The 20,143-nt window shown below is 42.1% G+C and overlaps 2 protein-coding genes across 5 annotated transcripts in view; one reads left to right on the top strand and one right to left on the bottom strand.

Annotated features, from left to right (window-relative positions):
* PUS10 (pseudouridine synthase 10) overlaps positions 1–8,186 on the bottom strand; it is a 30,908-nt gene extending 22,722 nt beyond the window's left edge. For 2 of the 4 annotated variants that reach the window (XM_061364859.1, XM_061364858.1), the window contains exons 1-3: positions 6,985–8,186; positions 5,187–5,453; positions 3,487–3,573 (exon numbers count right to left, since the gene is read on the bottom strand). In XM_061364859.1, coding sequence (XP_061220843.1) covers positions 3,487–3,573; positions 5,187–5,453; positions 6,985–7,110 — 480 coding nt within the window. In that variant the 5' untranslated portion in view covers positions 7,111–8,186. Of the gene's footprint in view, positions 1–3,486; positions 3,574–5,186; positions 5,454–6,984 lie in introns of those variants that run through there. The other 2 variants (XM_061364856.1, XM_061364860.1) reach the window with 2 other exon arrangements.
* Positions 8,187–9,254: 1,068 nt separating this feature from the next.
* PEX13 (peroxisomal biogenesis factor 13) lies at positions 9,255–16,479 on the top strand. The gene is made up of 4 exons (XM_061364855.1): positions 9,255–9,393; positions 11,972–12,669; positions 13,098–13,223; positions 13,722–16,479. The coding sequence occupies exons 1-4, from the start codon at positions 9,323–9,325 to the stop codon at positions 14,015–14,017; spliced, it is 1,191 nt and encodes a 396-aa protein (XP_061220839.1). The 5' UTR covers positions 9,255–9,322; the 3' UTR covers positions 14,018–16,479.
* The last annotated feature ends 3,664 nt before the right edge of the window (positions 16,480–20,143 follow it).

Here is a 20,143-nt window from a genome sequence, read left to right as displayed (position 1 = left end):
CACTTCTTCCCCCCGTTTTATGGGGTACAATCACAAAACAAAGAAAACTGCATGTAAGTAGTTCTGCTAAAATGAGACCACAGGTCAGATTTCATCTCCTCTGTCTTGACTTCAAAATTGAAAGCCAATTAAAGATACTACTTTTCCCCTTCAATTAGGAGTGAACAATGGATTGGGATACTGTGAGCACAGAAGACAAAAGATCCCAAATTCCAAATGACATTCAAGCACCAAGCCAGCCAAAGCCCTCTACTCTCTCCCAGCTGTATGTGAAACAGGGGATCAGATCCCTCTACTTCGTAATTTATGTTTGTGAAGTGGTTTGGAAATGAAAAATGCTCATTACAGAGCTCAAGCCTGCAGGGCAATGCTTAACAGCACATATATTTCTGAAATACACTAGCTTAGGCATTATATTGATTACAAGCTGCAGGATATTATTCTAATGCTATCTGAGGGATCACAGTGGCAACAGTTGAAATACCATGTGCAATCCCAGCCACAGCATTTTTTCACTGTATTAGAAAAGAGCTTCAAGATGGGGAATTCCATGATGAGGTATACCCAGTCCTACAGGGAGTAATGACTACAGATGCTATTTGCATCAATGTCCTTGTAGCAAGAACCAGGATGATGGATCACGACTGAGACCACAGAGAGAGTTAACAGTCACCCTTTTGAAGGGCATGACTCACTTCAGATTCTAATATAGTTGTCTGACATAAACTTGGGACTCCTGTATTTATGATTTATTTTAATCAAATATCCTACTTGTGGAAAGAGGTGATAGCTTCTCTGCATTACAGATACAAATACTATGCAAATGTAAATTTTATGTCCCACTCTTCTTCAGCTCTGATCATACATTTTTGACTTGGCAGGATGACAACTGTCTAAATTAATTGAAGGCAATATTAAAAGGCAGTTTCTGGGGTTTTTGGTTAAAAAAAAGTCAGAGAAAATTGTGTGTCACGCAAAAGGTCAGTGGGAGGGGGGCTGTCTTTGGGGTGTCCTTTTGTGATAAAATTACACATGTTCTTGTAAAGTGCAGTTCCAAGAATTAAAAGCAGAATTTAACAAAAGACCTCTTTTCAACGCAAAGCACTTTGAGATATTTGAGATGTTTTGACATATCACTTGCTTTTCTATAATCATAAAACAGGAACTGTTTTTACCATTTTTTTTTTCAAGTGATAGGCAGTAAATAAAATCCCATGGTTTTAAAGAGATTCTTTCCCCACCACCGCCCATTTTCACCACTTCAGTTAGAGCACAGCTACACAAACAGCTGGTTTAGCATTTGACAAGACTGAAGGTACGGAATAGAAGGGACAGCAGGAACTTCCTAATGCAGACCTGCTCCCAGACAAACCAGAACCGTTTACAAAGAGAACAGAACTGGTTTTGGATCTTCCTACTCATTCATCTCACTTCACCTATTCATTTCTGGACATCACAACTTTTATTGCCTTGATTGTATCAAGTACTGTAGCATTGTTTGAACATAAAGACAAGATAGCTTAAATGAAGCAGATGGACAGGTTAAAAATTACACCTCATCCTTTTTATCAAACTAAGAATTTATTGCACTTACAAGACAAAGTTGCTATAAAGTAATAAATCTGGGTATCTATCAACTGCATCTGCCAATCTAGTTTTGCCAGTCCACACAGTCTCAGCATATCACTAACAGCTAGATGAACTCTCTGAAGCAAACTATTACTTTTTGCTTCCATTTACAGCTAAGGCTGACTCAGAAGCCGGCAGAAACACTCGCCCTGCTTGTTCACGTTAGTCTGAGAACATCACAGGGCTAGAAAAGCAGTGCACTAACACCCTCTACCGAGGCATTCTGGCAAAGACCCACAAGGAGGGTGAGGAAAACCAGCAGTATCAAATCTTCCTTTCCTTGTCTTACCATTATATGGCTAGGTTATGCAAAAAAAGAATAAAAGAAATTTATTTTTAAGCTAGATAACCTATAGCTGTCGAGTTAAAGATGCATAATGGAAAAGTATTAAGAACTTGACACCATGGGAATTGCAGCTGGGAATTGAGCCAAAAGATTCTGTGCCTCACTTTGGTTTTTGTTCATTGAAGCTATAATGAATAGCATAAGGAAGGCAAGTCTCAGTAACGACTAGTAGAGGGAGACTGGAAATGGAAAAGACCTGATTTATAATACCCCAGAAATAAAAAAGCTCCTCTTTATTTAAACACCTAAGCTTACACTGAGCATAAAGGTGGAGTAAGTTTGACCCTCAGTTGGGAGTTTTACAGAGCACTGCAGGCACACATGCATGCATCCACATACCTGCCTATCCAGAAAGGGCTTTTCAGATTATCCCATTTTTTGGATAACCACAAAATCCAATGGGAATAAGGGCAGTTCATCCAGCCATAAAGCACAATTGTTCCTGCTATTATTTTACCAGACACAGCAGCAGCTCAAGCAAACACACTGTGCTTAATTTCAGATGGGAAGTAGAGAATCTTATGTTCAGAAAGACTTAGAGTATATGTTAGCAAAATGCAGCCATGACACCGCCCGAGGTGCTAGAACTAACAGTACAAATCAACACTAGAAGTGTAGCAGATTATTTAACAATCAAACCATTTGGGATGAGAATTGATTTAATCACAGGTTTATATATAAATCCAAGACCACCTCCATTTCTTTCTGCCATGTTTGCTGAAGTTCCTGCTATATCTTACCACAGCAGGCAAGGGTGTACGTGTTGCCCTTTAGAATAGGTTTTGCATCAGTTCATATCAGAAAGCAGAGGAACATCATGAAATGTCTCCCAACTAAGCAAAAATTGGTCAAGTTATATTATACTTAGTATTTTCCCTCTATTTTTAAAAAATAAATTACCAGGGTTATTCACTCCTCCATATTATCATTGGCCTCTGTAACTGAATGACTGAAATGTAAACCATTTGATTAATATTGTCACCAAAATCAGTAGTTTTACAACTGCCACAAACTTCAGTTTTACAAATCTAGACTTTTAACAATGCCCGAGACAGGTGACTATTAAAATGTGCACTTTCACAACATTTCAAATGCTGAACAGTTAAAGAGTCCATCCTCAAATTCCTTCATTTGTATTCTGCACTACCAATTATCGTCTATTTCAGGAAAGGCACCAGCTGTGCACTTCCTTCTCCAGGAAGATCCACAAAGCAGAGCCAGCATCTGTACCAAAGGGAACAATACACCAAGGGCTTCAAGAAACTCCTTTTGGATTTTCAGCTGTAAAGTAACTCCTGGGCTAACTGAAAACTGAAGCGACTCAGGCACTTTCTTAATTAAAATAAGACTCACCAACAAGGAAAGGGAGAGCAGGCTTCACTTCTAGCATGTGTTTTTGGCTTTTTTTAAACAATAGCAATTAAAAATCAAACCACCTCCAGCTTGTACATTCCATAGTTACTATCTTTAATATGTATTTAAGTTATGAAGAAATAGCTGTAAATACTTACCTCCCTAACAGACAGCTGTGGGGGTAGTGACACAGAAAATACAAAACTAGTGAATTGGTAATCAGCAGAATTAACCTTTTGGCACACCTGCAACAGAAGGATTTGAATATTAAAGCACAGCAACGGACTGGAGTTGAGAAGCTTTTAGGATATTCTTTCTTCTACTGTAATCACTGTAAATCCATGTTAATACACATTCAGAGAGATGCTGAACACACAAACCAAAGTAATCCCTAACAACTTATTGAAATAAAGGCTTTTTTGTTCTGCTAAAAGCAAGCAACTAATAAACTGTACCCTTATTGCTATGAAACAACTAGATCTGCTATTTTAAGACTAAGACTGATTGTATACCAAAATCTTAGTGCGGTGAATTACACCACAGTGACCAAAGGCTGAAACAGCTGGCTCAGAAATGCCTTTCTTCATGGCAGAGACACAATTCTATGACAATAAATGTTTAAGATCCTGGGATAAGAAAAAACCAAACACTTATCTACAGGATTAATTCATAATCTTTCTTCATTGTAAAAAAATGGTGTTTGTCACTGGAAATAAAGTAAGAACCCAAAACATTTGAAAGCAGGGTGGTAAGAGCTGATGAGTAGACGTCCCTAACAGAAGTAAGCTCAAACACACATGGAGAAGTCTTCTAAAATAGCAGTGATTTAGTGAATGTTAAAGATGAATTCTGAGCTTTTGAGGTGAATTCAAAATCTGAGATAAGGGAATTTCCTTATGAAATAATCACTTTTTGTGATGCCATAGCAAAAGCTGTCAGATTTTCCACTGCTACTCAAGAGTTAAATCTGAAGTAAGTCTTAGAAGTGGATTCTGTAAAAATACATATAATCTACCAACAGAAACAAAAACGAAACATCATGCACTGCAGAAACAAAAACTATATACTGTACTTTCTGTTTAGTCCCCTTTTTAGATACATTCATGCTATTAAACCAAATTATTTTCTATTAAAACTGTTAAACATAAATGTGATTTTTCCGGCTGATATTTCAGTTTGTCACATAAGCAATTTTATGGCTCAAAGATGATGTTCGCAACACTCATTATGCCCATATTCTCTCCTAGCTCATATTTTCTCCAACAACTACAAATCTGTTGTATCGCCAACACATTTTCTTTCTCTGTGACTTTCTTAATAGTAGCACATTGTAAAGACAGACTTGTGCTGTATTAGGAACGTGTAGTTAAACTGAAGCAGTTGACGCCTCCTCATTTTCCCTACACATAGAAAACGTGAAGGGAGGTCATAATTTACAGTGTGGTTTTCCTTGTAATCTAAGCAGCTGAACCTCAGATTATCTCCTCAATTCATGTAACCACGTATCTGTTAGTCCTTCCCTTAGGAAAACGTGCTCCTAGCAGTGATTCCATTGCACTCACACTGCTGTTTTTTTTAACAAGTTACATTATTATAAGCCCTGGGTAAAATATGGTCACACCAACAGTTTCTTCCCCAGCTACACAGGAGGTGTGCAAACACTGTCAGTGAGCAGTATGTAGCTGAATGGTGCCATCTACATTTCAAATATTCAAAATAGGTATTGCAGTTGCTTTTCTGCTATCTTTCTTTCAATTGTTTAACTGTGTGGTGTTTTTATCACCAGCTCTACCCCTCAGGCTCCAGCATACACAAGCTCCAGGAAAAGTACACAGAAAGACTAAAACCAGGTATTTACCTTTTTAACAAAGTCAGCCTCACAGAACTCCTGAAGAATTCCCAAACACACATTGCAAACCTTCACAGCCGAATTCTCCACTGCAGTATTTTCATCATTAACCTGAGGAATCTGCTGGAGCGCTCCATTGTGGTTCAGATCCTCGGGCCCCTCTTCAGGGTGTTCAAGTCTGATTCTCTTACACGGGGGATCAACTACATAAAAACAAACTGTATCTTCTTTTTCTGGATCATTTTTCAGAAATTCTTTTAAAACCTTCATCAAATCCTAACACAAACAGAGGGATCACATTCTTGTTTTTGTCTCTTTTCTCCAATTCACATACAAACACAATTCCAAAAGGCAGTACTAACAGTACTAATTCTAGCTTAGCCTTAGTGTATGCAATTGACAACCTTGAATTTAGACCAAAAGACACCTACACAATTAAAAAGCTCCAAGCTGTATTTCTCTCAAAATGTTATCCAGAGAAATTGAATTTTGCTGAACAGATTTCTCTATCAACCAAGAGAAGTGTAAACATTTTACAGACATCACTTGCAGAAATGTATTTATCTTGGTCCCCATTGTTATTCAATGCAAATAGATGTTTATTGCCTTTTTGTCATTTAGATTATGTTAGAATCTGATTCCTCCACCTCCATTAGCCCAGATGAAAAGAGCTGGCTAGCATAGCATGAGAAGAAAATGAGAACAGGTACAGATGAAGGTGAAATTAAATACATAGAGAAAGAATTTCATATGAAGGGAGAAGCCTACAAAAATTAAAGGATGTGATGGTGAGGAGAGAGTATAATTAGCTGCATATCTCTGAATTTTAGGAAGGATGAGAGATAGAATCAAGACATAATTCAGAAAGATATATTAAAAAGTCTACTGTCTTGTTGCAACTCCAAGAAAAATCAGGTAGAGATGCAAAAGAATGAAGAATGGCATACAGAATGAACACTTCTCAAAAGACTGACAGAAAATGGAAAGGGATAAGGAAGACAGATGTTAAAATGAATTCTGGGAAGTCTAAACTTGACCAAAGGTGAAACAATCAAGACAGACACGAGAAGATGGAAGCATAAAGACAAGGGATTAGACCAAGTAGATGGAAATGTTTATTTGGCCTACAATAAGAGGTCTCAAGGAACCAACACAGAGGAGGAGGCAAAACTAAGTTGAGGAGTACCGACTACAAGAACAAAGGCAAGAAAGATTGTGCACAACTAGAAAAAATTTGAAGAACACTGAATTTCAGCATTAAGGGTCAACTAAAAAGGACACCTATTAACACTGTGTTTAACTGATTGAAAAGATTTATTCTGTGCTCCATAATTTTTCAGTTACAACCCCCTACCAATTCTACTGAAAGAAGAAGGAATTATCAGCTAAGTTTGGAGCTGACGGTTCCTCCTTTCCACCAGCTACATGGCCCACAGGCCCTTTACTATCTATTACCTTAAAGGAAAAAGAACAGAGGGAAGAGTTAATACATGCTCTGCTCTAAAAATGATGGAGCCACACTATGCCAAAGCTCACATGCCCTGTTTTCTGGTGGTTTTGAGGAATACACAGCAACTTTCACAGTCAAGGTTAACATTTAACCCACAACAATCACTATATTCCATGATTCTTCTGATTCCTCACAATTGCACAGCATAGTGGAAGTCCTTTTCCATAAGTCTTTTTACAAAGTGTTTTCCTCTCAGGGAAAGAGTCCAAGAAAACAACCAGCTTCTCCTTCAAGGTAGCATAGAGAACACTGGATTCATACGTTCACACGTTCTAATTAGAAACACAAAGAACAAACCTTGTATGGATGTCTATAAAGCACCTGTGATCCCACGCTGCAGAACCTTAAAACGCACCGTGGGCAAGTGCCAGCGTTCAGTAACAGCTGAACAATTGGTCTGTCCTTTTCTGTCAGGGAAGACATGCTGGAGAATTCTACAATTTAAAATACAAAAGAGAATAAAAAAGCTTGAATAAACACAATTTAGCAACTCAACAATGAAAGGACTCACTTAACTGCACCAGATTTAGAATCACTGGATTTTGTGTGTGCTCTAGAGGAAGTTTAGGATACCTGTTTCTCTTAAATCTAAGGCATAACAGAATTAGAAGGCCAACCCAAAAAGACCACTGACTCAGGGAAAAGCTTCTATACTTCCTATAAGAACCTGAAGTCAGTGTTCTGACAAAGCTGTGCTGAGCTTTTGCCATTGGTTTTCTAATAACGTGCACTACATGACATGGTGTTAGTTACTGAATGAAGAAGGAGGGTGGAGCTAAGACATATTAACACCAATGTAAAATGGAAATTCCTTCCAAACTGCAGCAACTAAAGAATCAGTATGTTAAAATCACAGGGAATAAAAAAGCCCCAAATATATGCCACCACCTTTGGTCATACAAAGCCCCAAAGCCAAAGGAAGACTTTCCTATCCTTCAGACACTTCAATTTTGAAAGACTCTTATTTCTCATCTCAAATATAGGACTCCTGCTTTTGTGAGAGATCTCATAATGCTTTTATTTCCTACAAGAAGATGGCTATTTTGCCTTCCTGTCATTCTATTGGCCCAGAACTTTAGAACAGACTAATTTCTTTGACCAAAATTTAATAATGGGCTAGATCCGTGAACTTTGAAAGTTATTGAAAAACAGACATTCCCAGTGAGGTGCTCACCCTTCCTGGGTATTGAGGAAACTTCAGGAGGCAATAAGATAACCACAGTTGTTCGGACCAAAGAATCAGTCTACTGTCACCCAAAGCAGGGATAAACAGATGCCACAGGAAGATCTGTGTGCACAGGACACATGCCTCTGCTAAGAGTTCTCTGCCTCCAGTTACTGCTGGTGTGGGGGATTCCTCTGCCCTAGCAGGCTTTGCCTGTTGGTAAACCTGAACAGCACTTTCCTTCGACCCTTCAGTGTCTCTCTGAAATCGTTTTGCTTCTAAATCCTTTGTCAAGGAATTCCACAATGCCAACCGACAGGCAAACCACCCGATTTCATTTAGGGGCTTAGCTCCTGTGAGGAACACTTGATGTGTCTCCCTGTTGGATGCTTTTGTATTGCAAGTGCTGGTGTAGAGGCAGGATATACTGCTGCCCTCCACACTAGCACAACCTGTTACACCTCTGATGTTCTGTCCTACTCAGGAGTGCCTTTTGTGCCGAAATAGCCATGGAAAACCTACACAGCATGGGAAAAGTTAATAACTCAATTAATTTAGCTTCTCCTGGATTTGGATTCTTCATGGTAAGCTGTAGAAAACAAAGACTATCTAGAAAAGTTCAAACTTGCTTTTAAGAAAGAAAAAATTATACTTTTAGGTAACTTAGCTCGATTCTGCTTGACAAGACTTGAATTATTCATTGTTTAATATTTAACACAACTGTGCTTCACGCTACGAAAAAATTAAGCAAGGAAGCGCCGTAAGAAACCTTTCCCCTCCACGAGGATTTAATGCTGGCGCCGAACGCCCGCAGCCCGGCAGAGACAACAGGTACCGGTAGCCACTGATCCGCTTTCCCCGCCGACACAAATCACCCCGCAGTCCCCCACCCGCTATCGCGACATTAGCTGCGATAGCGACCAGGCCAGCCCTGAGCGGCCCAGCTGCGAGAAGCACCCCCGCTCCCGGCCCGGGACCTCAGGTCTCGGTGAGGGGACCCCATAACCCCACACACACACATGCGCGCCCCCGACCGTCAGAACCATTACAGCCCCCCAGCACGGGTTGAACCGAGGGGATAAGGGGGTGAATGGGGACCTCTCATCACAGGGCCCCCCTCCCGCAGGAGGCCGGAGGCGCCGCAGATGGGCTCCAGGCAGCTGCCAACCCGCGCCCCGCTCCGCCCGGCTCCCCGGGAGCAGCGATCACCTCACGGCTCCCCTCGCTCCGTACGGGGCCTCGCCCCCCCACCCCGTCGCGCCACAGGCTTTTGCAGCCGCAAGGCAGAGCGCATCGATGAGCCGGCGCCGAGGGAAAGCCGTGCCACGGAACAGTGGCTGGTGAATAGCTCGGCGCTTCCGCATCGTGCCTGGCAGTGGGCGGGCGGCGGAGCGCGGCGGGCCGGGCCGAGCCGGGCCGAGCCGAGCCGAGCCGAACCGGGGGTAGAGCGGGGCCCGCAGGCGGGCAGAGATGGCGTCGCAGCCGCCGCCGAAGCCATGGGAGACCCGGCGGCTGGCGGGAGCCGTGGCGCCGGCCTTCCAGTGAGTGCGTGCGCCGGGTGTGCGCGGCCTGTGGCGGGGCTGGGTGCTCCCCCCTCAGGGCGGCTGCTTGCGCCTTCACCTCCTCGGGCCTCCCGCCTTGGCCTTATGCCCTGAGGCGAGCTCAAAGGTCGGGCCCAGCCGGGCTGGGCCTCCGGTTGGGCTGAGCTTGAGGTGGGGTCGGTTTGGGCGGCCCTGGGGAAGGGGGGGTGATCTGTTGGGGTGTTTTGGGGTCGCTTATCCCGTTGTATGCCCGCTGGGGAGGGGTCTGTGGTGAATCGCGGTTCTTGGTAGGGAGAGGGAGCCGGGCACTGCTGTGCAGCCCTGCTTGTGTCTGTAGGAAGCTGCGTATTTAATGTGGCGAAGGAAAAGCTTCATTATTGCCATGAGTGGGTAGTTGGTACGAGTGCAGGGTGCTACACCTGGGGTAGTTGCAGGCACAGCTACAGATTGGGAGGAGTGATCCAGAGCAGCCCTGAGGAGGGCTGGAGGGCTTTGGCAGACAAGAAACTCAACCTGAGCCAGCTCCAGTATGCGCTTGCAGCCCACAGAGCCCAACCGTATCCTGGGCTGCATCAAAAGGAGTGTGACCAGCAGGTCGAAGGAGGTGATCCTGCCCCTCTGCTCTGCTCTCATGAGACCTTACCTGGAGTATTGTGTGCAGTTCTGGTGTCCTCAACATAAAAAGGACATGGAACTATTGAAACAAGTCCAGAGGAGGCCACGAGGATGATCAGAGGACTGGAGCACCTCCTGTATGAAGATAGGCTAAGAAAGTTGGGGCTGTTCAGCTGCATGGAGACCTCAGAGCAGCTTCCAGTATCTGAAAGGGGCCTGTAGGGATACTGGGGAGGGACTCTTTGTCAGGGATTGTAGTGATAGGACAAGGGGTAATGGGTTAAAACTTAAACAATGGAAGTTCAGGTTAGATCTAAGGCAGAAGCTCTTCCCTGTGAGGGTGCTGAGGCACTGGCACAGGGTGCCCAGAGAAGCTGTGGCTGCCCCATCCCTGGCAGTGTTCAAGGCCAGGTTGGATGGGGCTTGGAGCAAGCTGCTCTAGTGGAAGGTGTCCCTTCCTGTGGCAGGGGTTTGGAACTGATCTTAAGTTTCTTTCCAACTCAAACCACCCTGTGATTTATGATAGAGTGTGGGTGTGCATTGCTGGGAAGTGTACAGCTGTGTGAGCATGTGTGCCTCTGTAGGAATGGAGAAGCTGTGTGTCAACCTCAGGAGTTGGAAAAGATGTGTGTATATGTTTGTCTCCAGTGTGTTCACCCAGGAATCTGAGCTCTTCCAGAAAATCCACCCTGCTCATGGAGAAGGATGTTGTACAGAAAGTGTTTGTAAACTCCTTTTTAATTAGAAATCAAGGAAAGCTTGTTTACCTTGGGTTTTTTTATTTGGTGCTGGCGATTGCAATTAGAGTGAGCTGAAACCAGGCAAAAGGTTGGTCCAAGACTAAATATTCAATAGCAGCTTTGCTTTTGCTGCAAGCTGAAGCTTGTTGAGCAAGAAATTTGAAGTTAATTTTTCTTGGGGAGGTTATCTACCTCATTTTAAATCAATTCAAGCAGCTTTAAAGTGAGGTGTTCTAAGTTAACTGGTGGGGAGGGGAATGAGGTGTGACTTAAGGTGTAGTACCTTTGTTTTCTGTGATAATAATTTACTTTTGCTTCTGTTTTTTAACTGTTAACAGAGTTAAAATCTATGATGGGGAAAAAAACAAGCAGTATAAAGTTATAAATATTATTCTTTACTGTGGAAACCTGTTAAATTTTACTGAGAAGTTGAATAGAAAGGGATAAAAGTTTACTAAATTAAAAACAGTTAAGTGACTCATAATACCTCTTTCTGCCAACAGTTAGCAGTAATAGATTCAATCCCTTGACATGCTACATAAAGGTAATTAGACAGTTTAGGGAGAGGGGAAAACTGGGGAACCAAAGCCCTTGTATATGTTGTATAATTACTGAGATCCTCAATTAAGTCACACCACCCTTTTCTCTAAGGGTGATTCAAAGGAGCTCTCAAACTTCTTTCCTGCTGTATCACTGGTTCATTGTATAGAAGAGCTGACAACAAGTATTGGAAATGCAATTGAAATTTTCAATTCAGATTGAAAGGTTTGTAAATATTCTTGGGAGTGCACGTGAAAAGGTTTTATGTGCAGAAAAATTACCTGGGTGTTACAGCATGGGGTTTGATGAATCTGGATATAACATTTCATGCTTTCTTAGTCAATACAATAAATAGACTGAAAGTTTCTCCACGTGTCCATTTCAGATATGCTGTGGTTAAACATTTACACTGAATATCTTATGTTGTTTTTTTTATTCCTTGAAGACCTGTATTTCCTGACAGGAATTTCTACTTCCCACAAACATTGTGCAATGTGCTGAGTGTTTGCCTACCAGATTCCCTATCCTAGCACTACTGAGATTTAGATAGTTATATGCTCTAATATTTATATTGTTATAAAGTGTATATACCTTCATATTTATATAGTTAGCCAAGAACTCTGGAGGAAAGGAAACTCTAAACTTATTTTGAGTACTGATCTTGTTTGTCTGAATCTGTTTAGATCTGCTGACTTGGGTGACAACCTGCCGACCAGACCTGGACCACCCACAGTTGCCCGAATACCTCCACCTATTTTGCCAAGACCATCACAGCAAACGGGCAGCAGTAGTCTGAACACTTTCAGGCCAGCATATAGTAGTTCTTTTTCTCCAGGCTATGGTTCATATGGAACCTCTTTTTATGGAAACTATAGTCCTTACAGTTATGGATATGGTGGTTTGGGTTATAACCGCTTTCGTGCAGATGATATTCCTCCCAGCAGGTTTGTTCAGCAGGCTGAAGAAAGCAGCAGAGGTGCATTTCAGTCCATTGAAAGTATTGTGCATGCCTTTGCCTCGGTCAGCATGATGATGGATGCTACCTTTTCAGCTGTATACAACAGTTTCAGAGCTGTGTTGGATGTAGCCAATCACTTCTCCCGCCTCAAAGTACACTTCACAAAGGTTTTTTCAGCTTTTGCTTTAGTGAGAACTATAAAGTATCTCTACCAACGCCTTCAGAGATTACTAGGTCTGCGGAAGAGCTCTGAGAATGAGGATCTGTGGGCTGAAAGTGAGGGGACTGTGGCTCGTGTTGGCCTTGAAGACAAGGCGGCTAACTCTGCAAAATCCTGGCCTATTTTCTTGTTCTTTGCGGTTATAATGGGAGGTCCCTATCTCATTTGGAAACTGCTTTCTACTTACAGTGATGAAGAAACAGGTAAAGATCTGCAGCACAAGCGAATTGTGTCATATACTGTTCTTTTCGTTAGCATGTGCATAGTGATAAATCTTACACTACAATAATAGAAGTTAATAGGTACTGGGATACAATACACATTTTAGGCATGTGGTGCAAGTAACAGCCAATAGTAGCCTGTTGTTGAGTTAGGTTGCAGTTTCATGGTAAGCTTTTTGTGTGATTCTAAAGTCATGGTTCCTTTCTGTTTCCTTTCCATTACATGTAGCAGTTGGGGAGGGAAAGTATTGGTTGGATTGACTCAACAAATCATGCTTTGTTACTTCTGTCAGTTCACCATTGGAAACATTTTAGCAAGGAAGTTAAAGTGTTTCCTTAATTTTCCTTCTAAAAAAATACCAAACTCTATAATTCACAGCACGTAAACTTTTAATTTCTTTTTGAAACAGGATCTAGTAATTGGGCGAGTGGAGAAGATGACCATGTAGTTGGAAGAGCAGAATATGACTTCAATGCTCTCTCAGAAGAAGAAATTTCTTTCCGTGCTGGTGACATGCTAAAATTAGCACCCAAAGGTAAATTTTAAATTGAGTTTATTTTCTAATCACATGTGAAATCATATTGTTAGAGCCTGAAAATGTTAAAACCCACCACTTTATTTGACTGAACTCATCCATACTGATTTCTCCCTCTCCGTAAGTTATTATTTGCACTGTAATTAAACTTCTTGAGCATCTTCAGATAGAATACAGCTTGAAGTTACACAGAGTGCTTTGAGGTTACCCTTGTGGTTACCTTCTCCTCACATGTGCTGCACAACTGTGAAAATCCCTAGAAATTTGCACTAAAGCAGTGCCATTGATTTCAGAACAAGCTGCACTTCACAGTACTCTGTAGCTCACCTCCTCATTGCAGATCCTGGTATTGTGCAGTAATTTGTATTCACCTTTTATCACAGAGTTGTTTTCTCTCCATGAAGAGCTCTTGTGTTATCTACCTTCTACTTCAGTGCCTCAACTGCAGTATATTTTGAATTGTTTTGTAACTTTGTGCATTTGCATTTTCCTCTTCAGAACAACAACCCAAAATCCGTGGTTGGCTTTTGGCTAGTTACGATGGCCAAACAACAGGACTTGTGCCAGCTAATTACATCAAAATCCTGGGCAAAAGAAGAGGTAGGAAAACAGTGGACCTGGAAAGGATTACAGAACAACGGCAAGCGTTTCCCAGCACATCAGTTAGAGGATCCACTGCTACTGTGACTTTAGAGGAGCAGGAAGCTGCTTTTGATTCTGTTTTTGCTGGAAGTAATAAAGTTCCTGTTGCATCTGACTCCACCGTGGTTAGTGGAGAGAAGCAGGAACTCTAATGCACTTTCATCAACAAAGCAGGTGGACTGTGCTTTATTGATTAAAATGTAAGGTTTGTTGAAAATTGGTATTGTAGTGAAACACTGATGGGTCTGTACCAGTTACTGCTGCTACTGACTGGTGAAGGGGTGGAGGAATGATTGCTCAAATTAGTAGTATTTATTTTTGACTCACCTAAGGCTGTACATTAGTGATTCTACCCAAACCACCTGGTAACTCTAAAGATCTTGAGACAGGGAGAATTGAAGCATTTATAACAAAGCAAATAAACAGCAAAAGAGACTTCTGGCCTATTCTTGTGAAGGAGACAAACTGTAGGTGAAATCTGGAGATTAACATTTAGTCTTCATTGGAATGTTAGCTTGACAAGAGGCCTCTCCAATAGAGGTGCAAAGGGAAGACAGATTTCTGTAGGGTGTCCTCAAAAACTGAATTCTGAGGACCATACATAGTAATAGTGCATTGTTTCCCCCTGCAAGGAGGGAGAATTGCAAGAGACACAACTGAATCATTAGAAATTTTGAGTTCCGTGCTTTTTTGTAAGAAGCAGGGCTTCTGTCATAAAGACCTTAGTTCTTATTAAAGTGGGACTTGTGAGAAAGGGAGGATAAATATGGTTTACACAGGAAGAGCAGTGAGGCTTCAGCAGTAGTCCTAACCAATTCTCTTTTGTTTATTAAAGGAACATTAGAATAAAGGGTATCCTGCAGCCAGGCACCTTGCAGTGCACTTAGTAATCGTTATTTCTTTCTGTGGTAAAGTAACTTTGCATCACTCACAGCTGTTTTATGTTGAATCTGATAACTGCCGATTAATAGTCTTATCACCTGCAGTCTTCATCTCAGCTTGTTTCTGTTCTTTATTGATCTTATATGAATGTCAAAATATCTATCCTGCCTTTAAGTGCAGTAGGAAACCATTGGGTTGGGTGAAGTTTAAGGTAATTTGAGTGGTAAAGAAGAAGTAACGTTTCTTGTTTACTTGTCTCAGTTAGCCAAGGTCTTGGAGTTAACTCTTTATGCTGCCTTTCAGGTGGTAGATTTTGCGACTGCCCATAAGAGCTGAGGGCTCTGGTTTATCAAAAGCCATAAAAACATTGAGACTGCTCACAGTATTTAGTGTTTTCTTCATATTTGTGTTTGAGGATTCTCTCTTGAAATACCACTGGGTTTTTTTTTCCTAATGAAGCAAGAATAATTAACACTTTTTGCCTAGTAGTAGATAACATCTTGAGCTTCTGAAGGTTAGAGCAATGGGTAAAAAAAGTAAAGCTTGTCTTAATCATTAAAATAGCTTTTCTTTGTTTATGTTAAAGCTACTTAAAAGTATTAGGAACAGTAGGGCATGTGCCTTTGCTTAACTGATCCAGTAGTTTCAGTTTGACTGTTCCTACAGAGATCTTCAATACCCATTGTGGTAGCACAGCTTTCAGTATTTATACCTTAATTGCATTTGCTGGCCTTGAGTTCTTAGAATTCTCTTCATCGTGACAAAACTCTGACAAGGAAAATTGAGGTGAGCACAGTTTTATTGAGGTAGAGTGGCTGAAAAGACCAATATTGTGCTGCAACCTAGGATTTTAAAGTAATCTCTGAATGCCTGTTAATAATGACATCGAGAATTTAAGCAGTTGTGCTCAGGTATTGGGAGATGGTGCAAAGAATCCTTTTTACTAGATTGTTAGATCCTCAAATGCGGAGAGAAAGCAAAGAGTAGTTAAAGGGCAAATGGGGAACTTGGAGCTAGGCTTAAAACAGAATATGTTCCTGAGACATTTCCCTGTGTCCCAGGGCATTGAAGAACATTACCTATATTTTTATTTCAACAAGTGTTGTTTAAATAAAAATATAGTTTGCTGTTGAAATGAAACCAGCAAACAATCCTGAAATGTAAAACAGATAGAGGGGAGAAGGGGTGGATCAGGTGTATGTACAATTCTGTTTACAGTGTGTATTCCGGGAGGGAATTAATTTACTATGGTAAGATTTAATTAGTGGACTCTTGGCCTCTCTTGTGTCAGTGCAAGATTCAGTAAGAGGAAGGGTCTTTTAAAAGAATGAATAATTAAACCCCTAAGTTTTTGTAGAGTATCTGTTCACATAAACTTCTGTTTCCCAGCTTAGAACAAGTCAAGAAGACAGTATCATGTTTGGTGGAATCTTTAAATCTTATTTTTTAGAAAGATGAGTGTAATTTCAACTTCAGATAATATTAATTTGAAAACTATTCTTTTAGTAGGAAGATAGATTATTAATAACTTAACTGACTTGTCTTTATCATAGTTTGACTTAGTCTACCAATCACTGTCATAACTGTATCTGCTAAATCTTCACAAGAGTTTTTGATCCTTTCAGTCTTGCTATTAATGGGAAATGAAGGCTCTGGGGAAATGAAGTTATTTAGCTCACAGCTAATTGTACTGATTGCAGAAGGGTATTAAAATCCATTGAAGTAAAATATACACTTTGCTTTAAGATTTTGATTTTTATGTTTTTAATGCCAAAACTCACACTGGGACAAGATGTGAGTCCTATAATTCCATTGTTCATGTTTCTGTCTATATGTCTGGCTACAGAAAAAAGAGTATCTAAATGTCTGCTGATTGAAAAAGGGAAGCTGGTTGACAGGCTGCTTGAGACTTGCCCAAGTTTAGAGAGGTGAGAAGACTAAAAGGAGCATGTGTGGCTGCAACAGGAGTACGTAGACAAGGAGATCTGAAGAGAGATGCTTTTGAAATATTGCTAAACTTCTGCATTAGGCAAGTGACTCTTACCTTGAGGTCTGTACTATGAATTTACCTGTATTTTATTCTTTGGAACTACTTATGTACTTGTAGCAGACCTAGAAGTCTGTAACAAACCCATGGCACTTCTTTATACAAGGCTTTAATTTAATCTTTCTTTAATCTTACTGATACTGTTCCATATACCAACCATTTTATGCTTGAGTACTATCAGCTGATGCCAGTTTTCCCTGGTTCTTGGGCTGCTAGCATTGCATGAGCATGCCCACATTCAGAGCTTTGTTCAAGTTTCTGAATAATAAATTTAAGCTATTCTTTTGCACAGCTTCAAACCTCTTCCTTCTGTGGAACTAAACTGTATGTGAGCTAGTAAGATTGTTCTGATTGATTCATTGATCTTGGTGAAATCTGCCAGTGAGGTAAACACAAAGGAAATAGTTTCTTATAAATCTGATCTGTTTGCAATGAACAGTTTCCAAAAGAGGTGTAAACTGGTTTTAAGTAGCCCCTTCCAGGTTTTTTATCCATGCAGATGTGGCCATGTGTTGCGATTGGCAAACATTTGTGGCCTGTAATGACAGGTAGTAATTGCCTGTGTTCAGAGGTAAGGAGAAACCTTTATTTCTTTTTTTTTTTCTTTATGTCTTGTGACTGGCTCTTCTGCAAATGGATTTGAAGCAGGTTTGGGATCATAAATCTGTCTCCTGGATTCTGTAGCCATACCGAGCACAGCCTTTAAGTAGCTGGTTAATCTCTCCTTGAAATGCATGCACCTGTATAACCAGTTTAACTAGTATCCTGGGTTCAGCTGTAGCAGTCATTTTTCTCCTTCTTAGTAGCAGGTGCAGTGCTGTGTTTTTGACTTTCAGCCTGAGAACAGTGCTGATAACACCGATGTTTTTAGTTGTTGCTCAGTAATGTTTACTCTGACCAAGGGCTTTCTCAGTCTCATGCTCTGCCAGGGAGGAGGGGAAGCCAGGAGGAAGCAGAGACAGGACACCTGACCCAAACTAGCCAGAGAGGTATTCCATACCACAGCATGTCATGCCCATTATATAAACTGGGGGCAGTTACCCAGAGGGGCTAGATCACTGCTGGGGTCAGGCTGGGTATCAGTCAGCGAGTGGTGAGCGGTTGTATTCTCTTCCCTTGTTATTTCCTTTATCATTATTATTATTGGTTGTAGCAACAGTGATTTGTGTTATACCTTAGTTACTAAACTGTTCTTATCTCAACCCGTGGGAGTTACATTCTTTCCATTCTCCTCCCCATCCCTCCGGGAGCAGAGCAAGAAAGAAGGGGAGAGTAAGCGAGTGGCTGTGTGGTTCTGAGTTACTGGCTGGGCTTAAACCACAACTAGTAACATACGTGTGATGTCAGTGGCACCCCTGGATTTTATCTACAGTTTTTAATGCTACTTTGAGTTTCTAAAGTTCCCTGAATCTCACAATAGTCACAAAAATGTAAGACTCAAGTAAGACACAGATTATTTGTGTTGTCAAAGGGTATCTTTACAGGGTTTTTAGTGTTGGAAGTGAAATGCTTTAAATGCAAGAAGGCAGTTGCACTACCTTTCAGTTACTGGGACCTGCACAAGGATAGTGTCTAGGCTATTAAATGAGTAAAATCTGAGATACTGATTATTTTTTTCCTCAAATACTGTTATTGGTATTTTTATTATTAAAAAAAAAAATGAAAAGGGGGGAACAAATTTCTGCCAAACAGCACAGGTTAGTTAAACACTGGTGCCAGTTCTGTGACATACCATCAAGCTTCCATTCATGGTGTAATAACTTAATGTCATAATAATCAGCTGTAGCATAGTCTGGGGATTGCAGTGGGAAAGTATGAAATCAGGGGTGTGTACTGTTTTAGCTGACTCCCAAACAAAGCTTCTGTACTGACTTACAGAAGTGAGAGTTCATGCCCATATCTAGGTTGGTGCAATCCTTTTGCTCAGCTTTTCTGTGTTTTTTTTTTTTTGTTGTTGTTGTTACATTCACGTTGTGTTACTCCAGAGTTTAGGGGTGGGCTTTTTTTTGGAAGAAAATGGTTAATATCCATGTGGCTGTGATGATCTCAGTGATTCCTGCTAAAATATAAAGGGGGAGCAGGCTGTTCAGCCTGGACAAGAGAAGCAGTGTGGAGATCTCATAGCAGCTTCCAGTATCTGAAGGGGGCCTACAATGATGCTGGGGAGGGACTCTTCATCAGGGACTGTAGTGATAGGACAAGGGGTAATGGGTTCAAACTGAAACAGGGAAAGTTCAGGTTGGATATAAGGAAGAAGTTCTCTATTGTGAGAGCAGTGAGGCACTGGAATGGGTTGCCCAGGGAGGTTGTGAATGCTCCATCCCTGGCATTGTTCAGGGCCAGGTTGGACAGAGCCTTGGGTGACGTGGTTTAGTGTGAGGTGTCCCTGCCCATGGCAGGTGTTGTAACTGGATGAGCTTTGAGGTCCCTTCCAACCCAAGCCATTCTGTGATTAAGTTACTCAGTGGGATTTAGACAGAGGCAGCAAGGAGAATGGGGTAGAGGAGGGTTATTAAATGTTGCACAAGAAACAGGGCATCTAAACTGATTGTTAGCAGAGAGCTAAGTTTAAAATGTTTGGGAAGCTTCCATGCAGCAGCACAGAAGGAGTAGTAAACAGACCAACAACAGCTGAAAGAGGAGGGATTCCTTGGTGGAATAACTGCAGCTGGTTTGAGAGGAGCCTGGGACAGCTCCTGGTGCCAGGCTTTTGTGCATCCTCTGTAAGCTGGATATTCTGTTACTGCTTTTATTGCCTCAGGTATCAGCTGAAAACCTCGGGGAAGCTTAAATTAAGGCTCCGCGTCTTTGCTGAATTTATTTGATGTGCTTGTATCTTGAGACTCATTCTTGGTCCTTATCCCTCCCCACATCCCGTCAGTGGGGACTGGAGCACAGGCGGAGGCTCGTTTACGTCACCGCACGGTGATGACGTCGCCGAGGCGCAGCCTGACGTCACGGCTACGTCACGCGGAGGCGGGGAGAGCCCCGCGCGGGGCGTTGCTAGGTTACCGGACGCCGGGAGGGGGCGCGGCGCTGCCGCTGCACTGCGACAAGGCGGGGCCGCCGCCGCACCACGGCGCTGGCGCCCGCATTACCCTCCCTGCCCTTCCGGCCTTCCCATTGGCTCTGCCCGGCGGGATGGGGCGGGGTCTCGGCACTCTCCCGGCGCTGATTGGCGGCTGCCGCTCCCCTCACAGCGCTCCCCGGGAGGGTGGTGCTGGGCGGTGGCGGCGTGTGTGTGAGGGAGCGCCCGGCTGCCGCGCTCCGGGCACGGCAGGGAGGGACGGGGCGGCCCGGCCCCGGGGGTTCCGCCGCGCTGAGGACACCCAGGCGGGCTCCGCCGGGG

This window comes from Neopsephotus bourkii, unplaced genomic scaffold (genome assembly GCF_033783945.1).
Source record: "Neopsephotus bourkii isolate Nb327-2 ecotype Australia unplaced genomic scaffold, CSIRO-AGI_Nbou_v1 NB_1250, whole genome shotgun sequence".
Taxonomy (NCBI): Eukaryota; Metazoa; Chordata; class Aves; order Psittaciformes; family Psittacidae; genus Neopsephotus; species Neopsephotus bourkii.
This window is presented reverse-complemented; position numbering and strand designations above follow the sequence as displayed.

Excerpts from the sequence above, each read along its gene's own strand:
- PEX13 (XM_061364855.1), top strand. The coding sequence starts at position 9,323 with ATGGCGTCGCAGCCGCCGCCGAAGCCATGGGAGACCCGGCGGCTGGCG. Across the intron at positions 9,394-11,971 it reads GCCGTGGCGCCGGCCTTCCA|ATCTGCTGACTTGGGTGACA; the intron begins GTGAGTGCGTGC and ends GAATCTGTTTAG. Across the intron at positions 13,224-13,721 it reads GCTAAAATTAGCACCCAAAG|AACAACAACCCAAAATCCGT; the intron begins GTAAATTTTAAA and ends TTTCCTCTTCAG.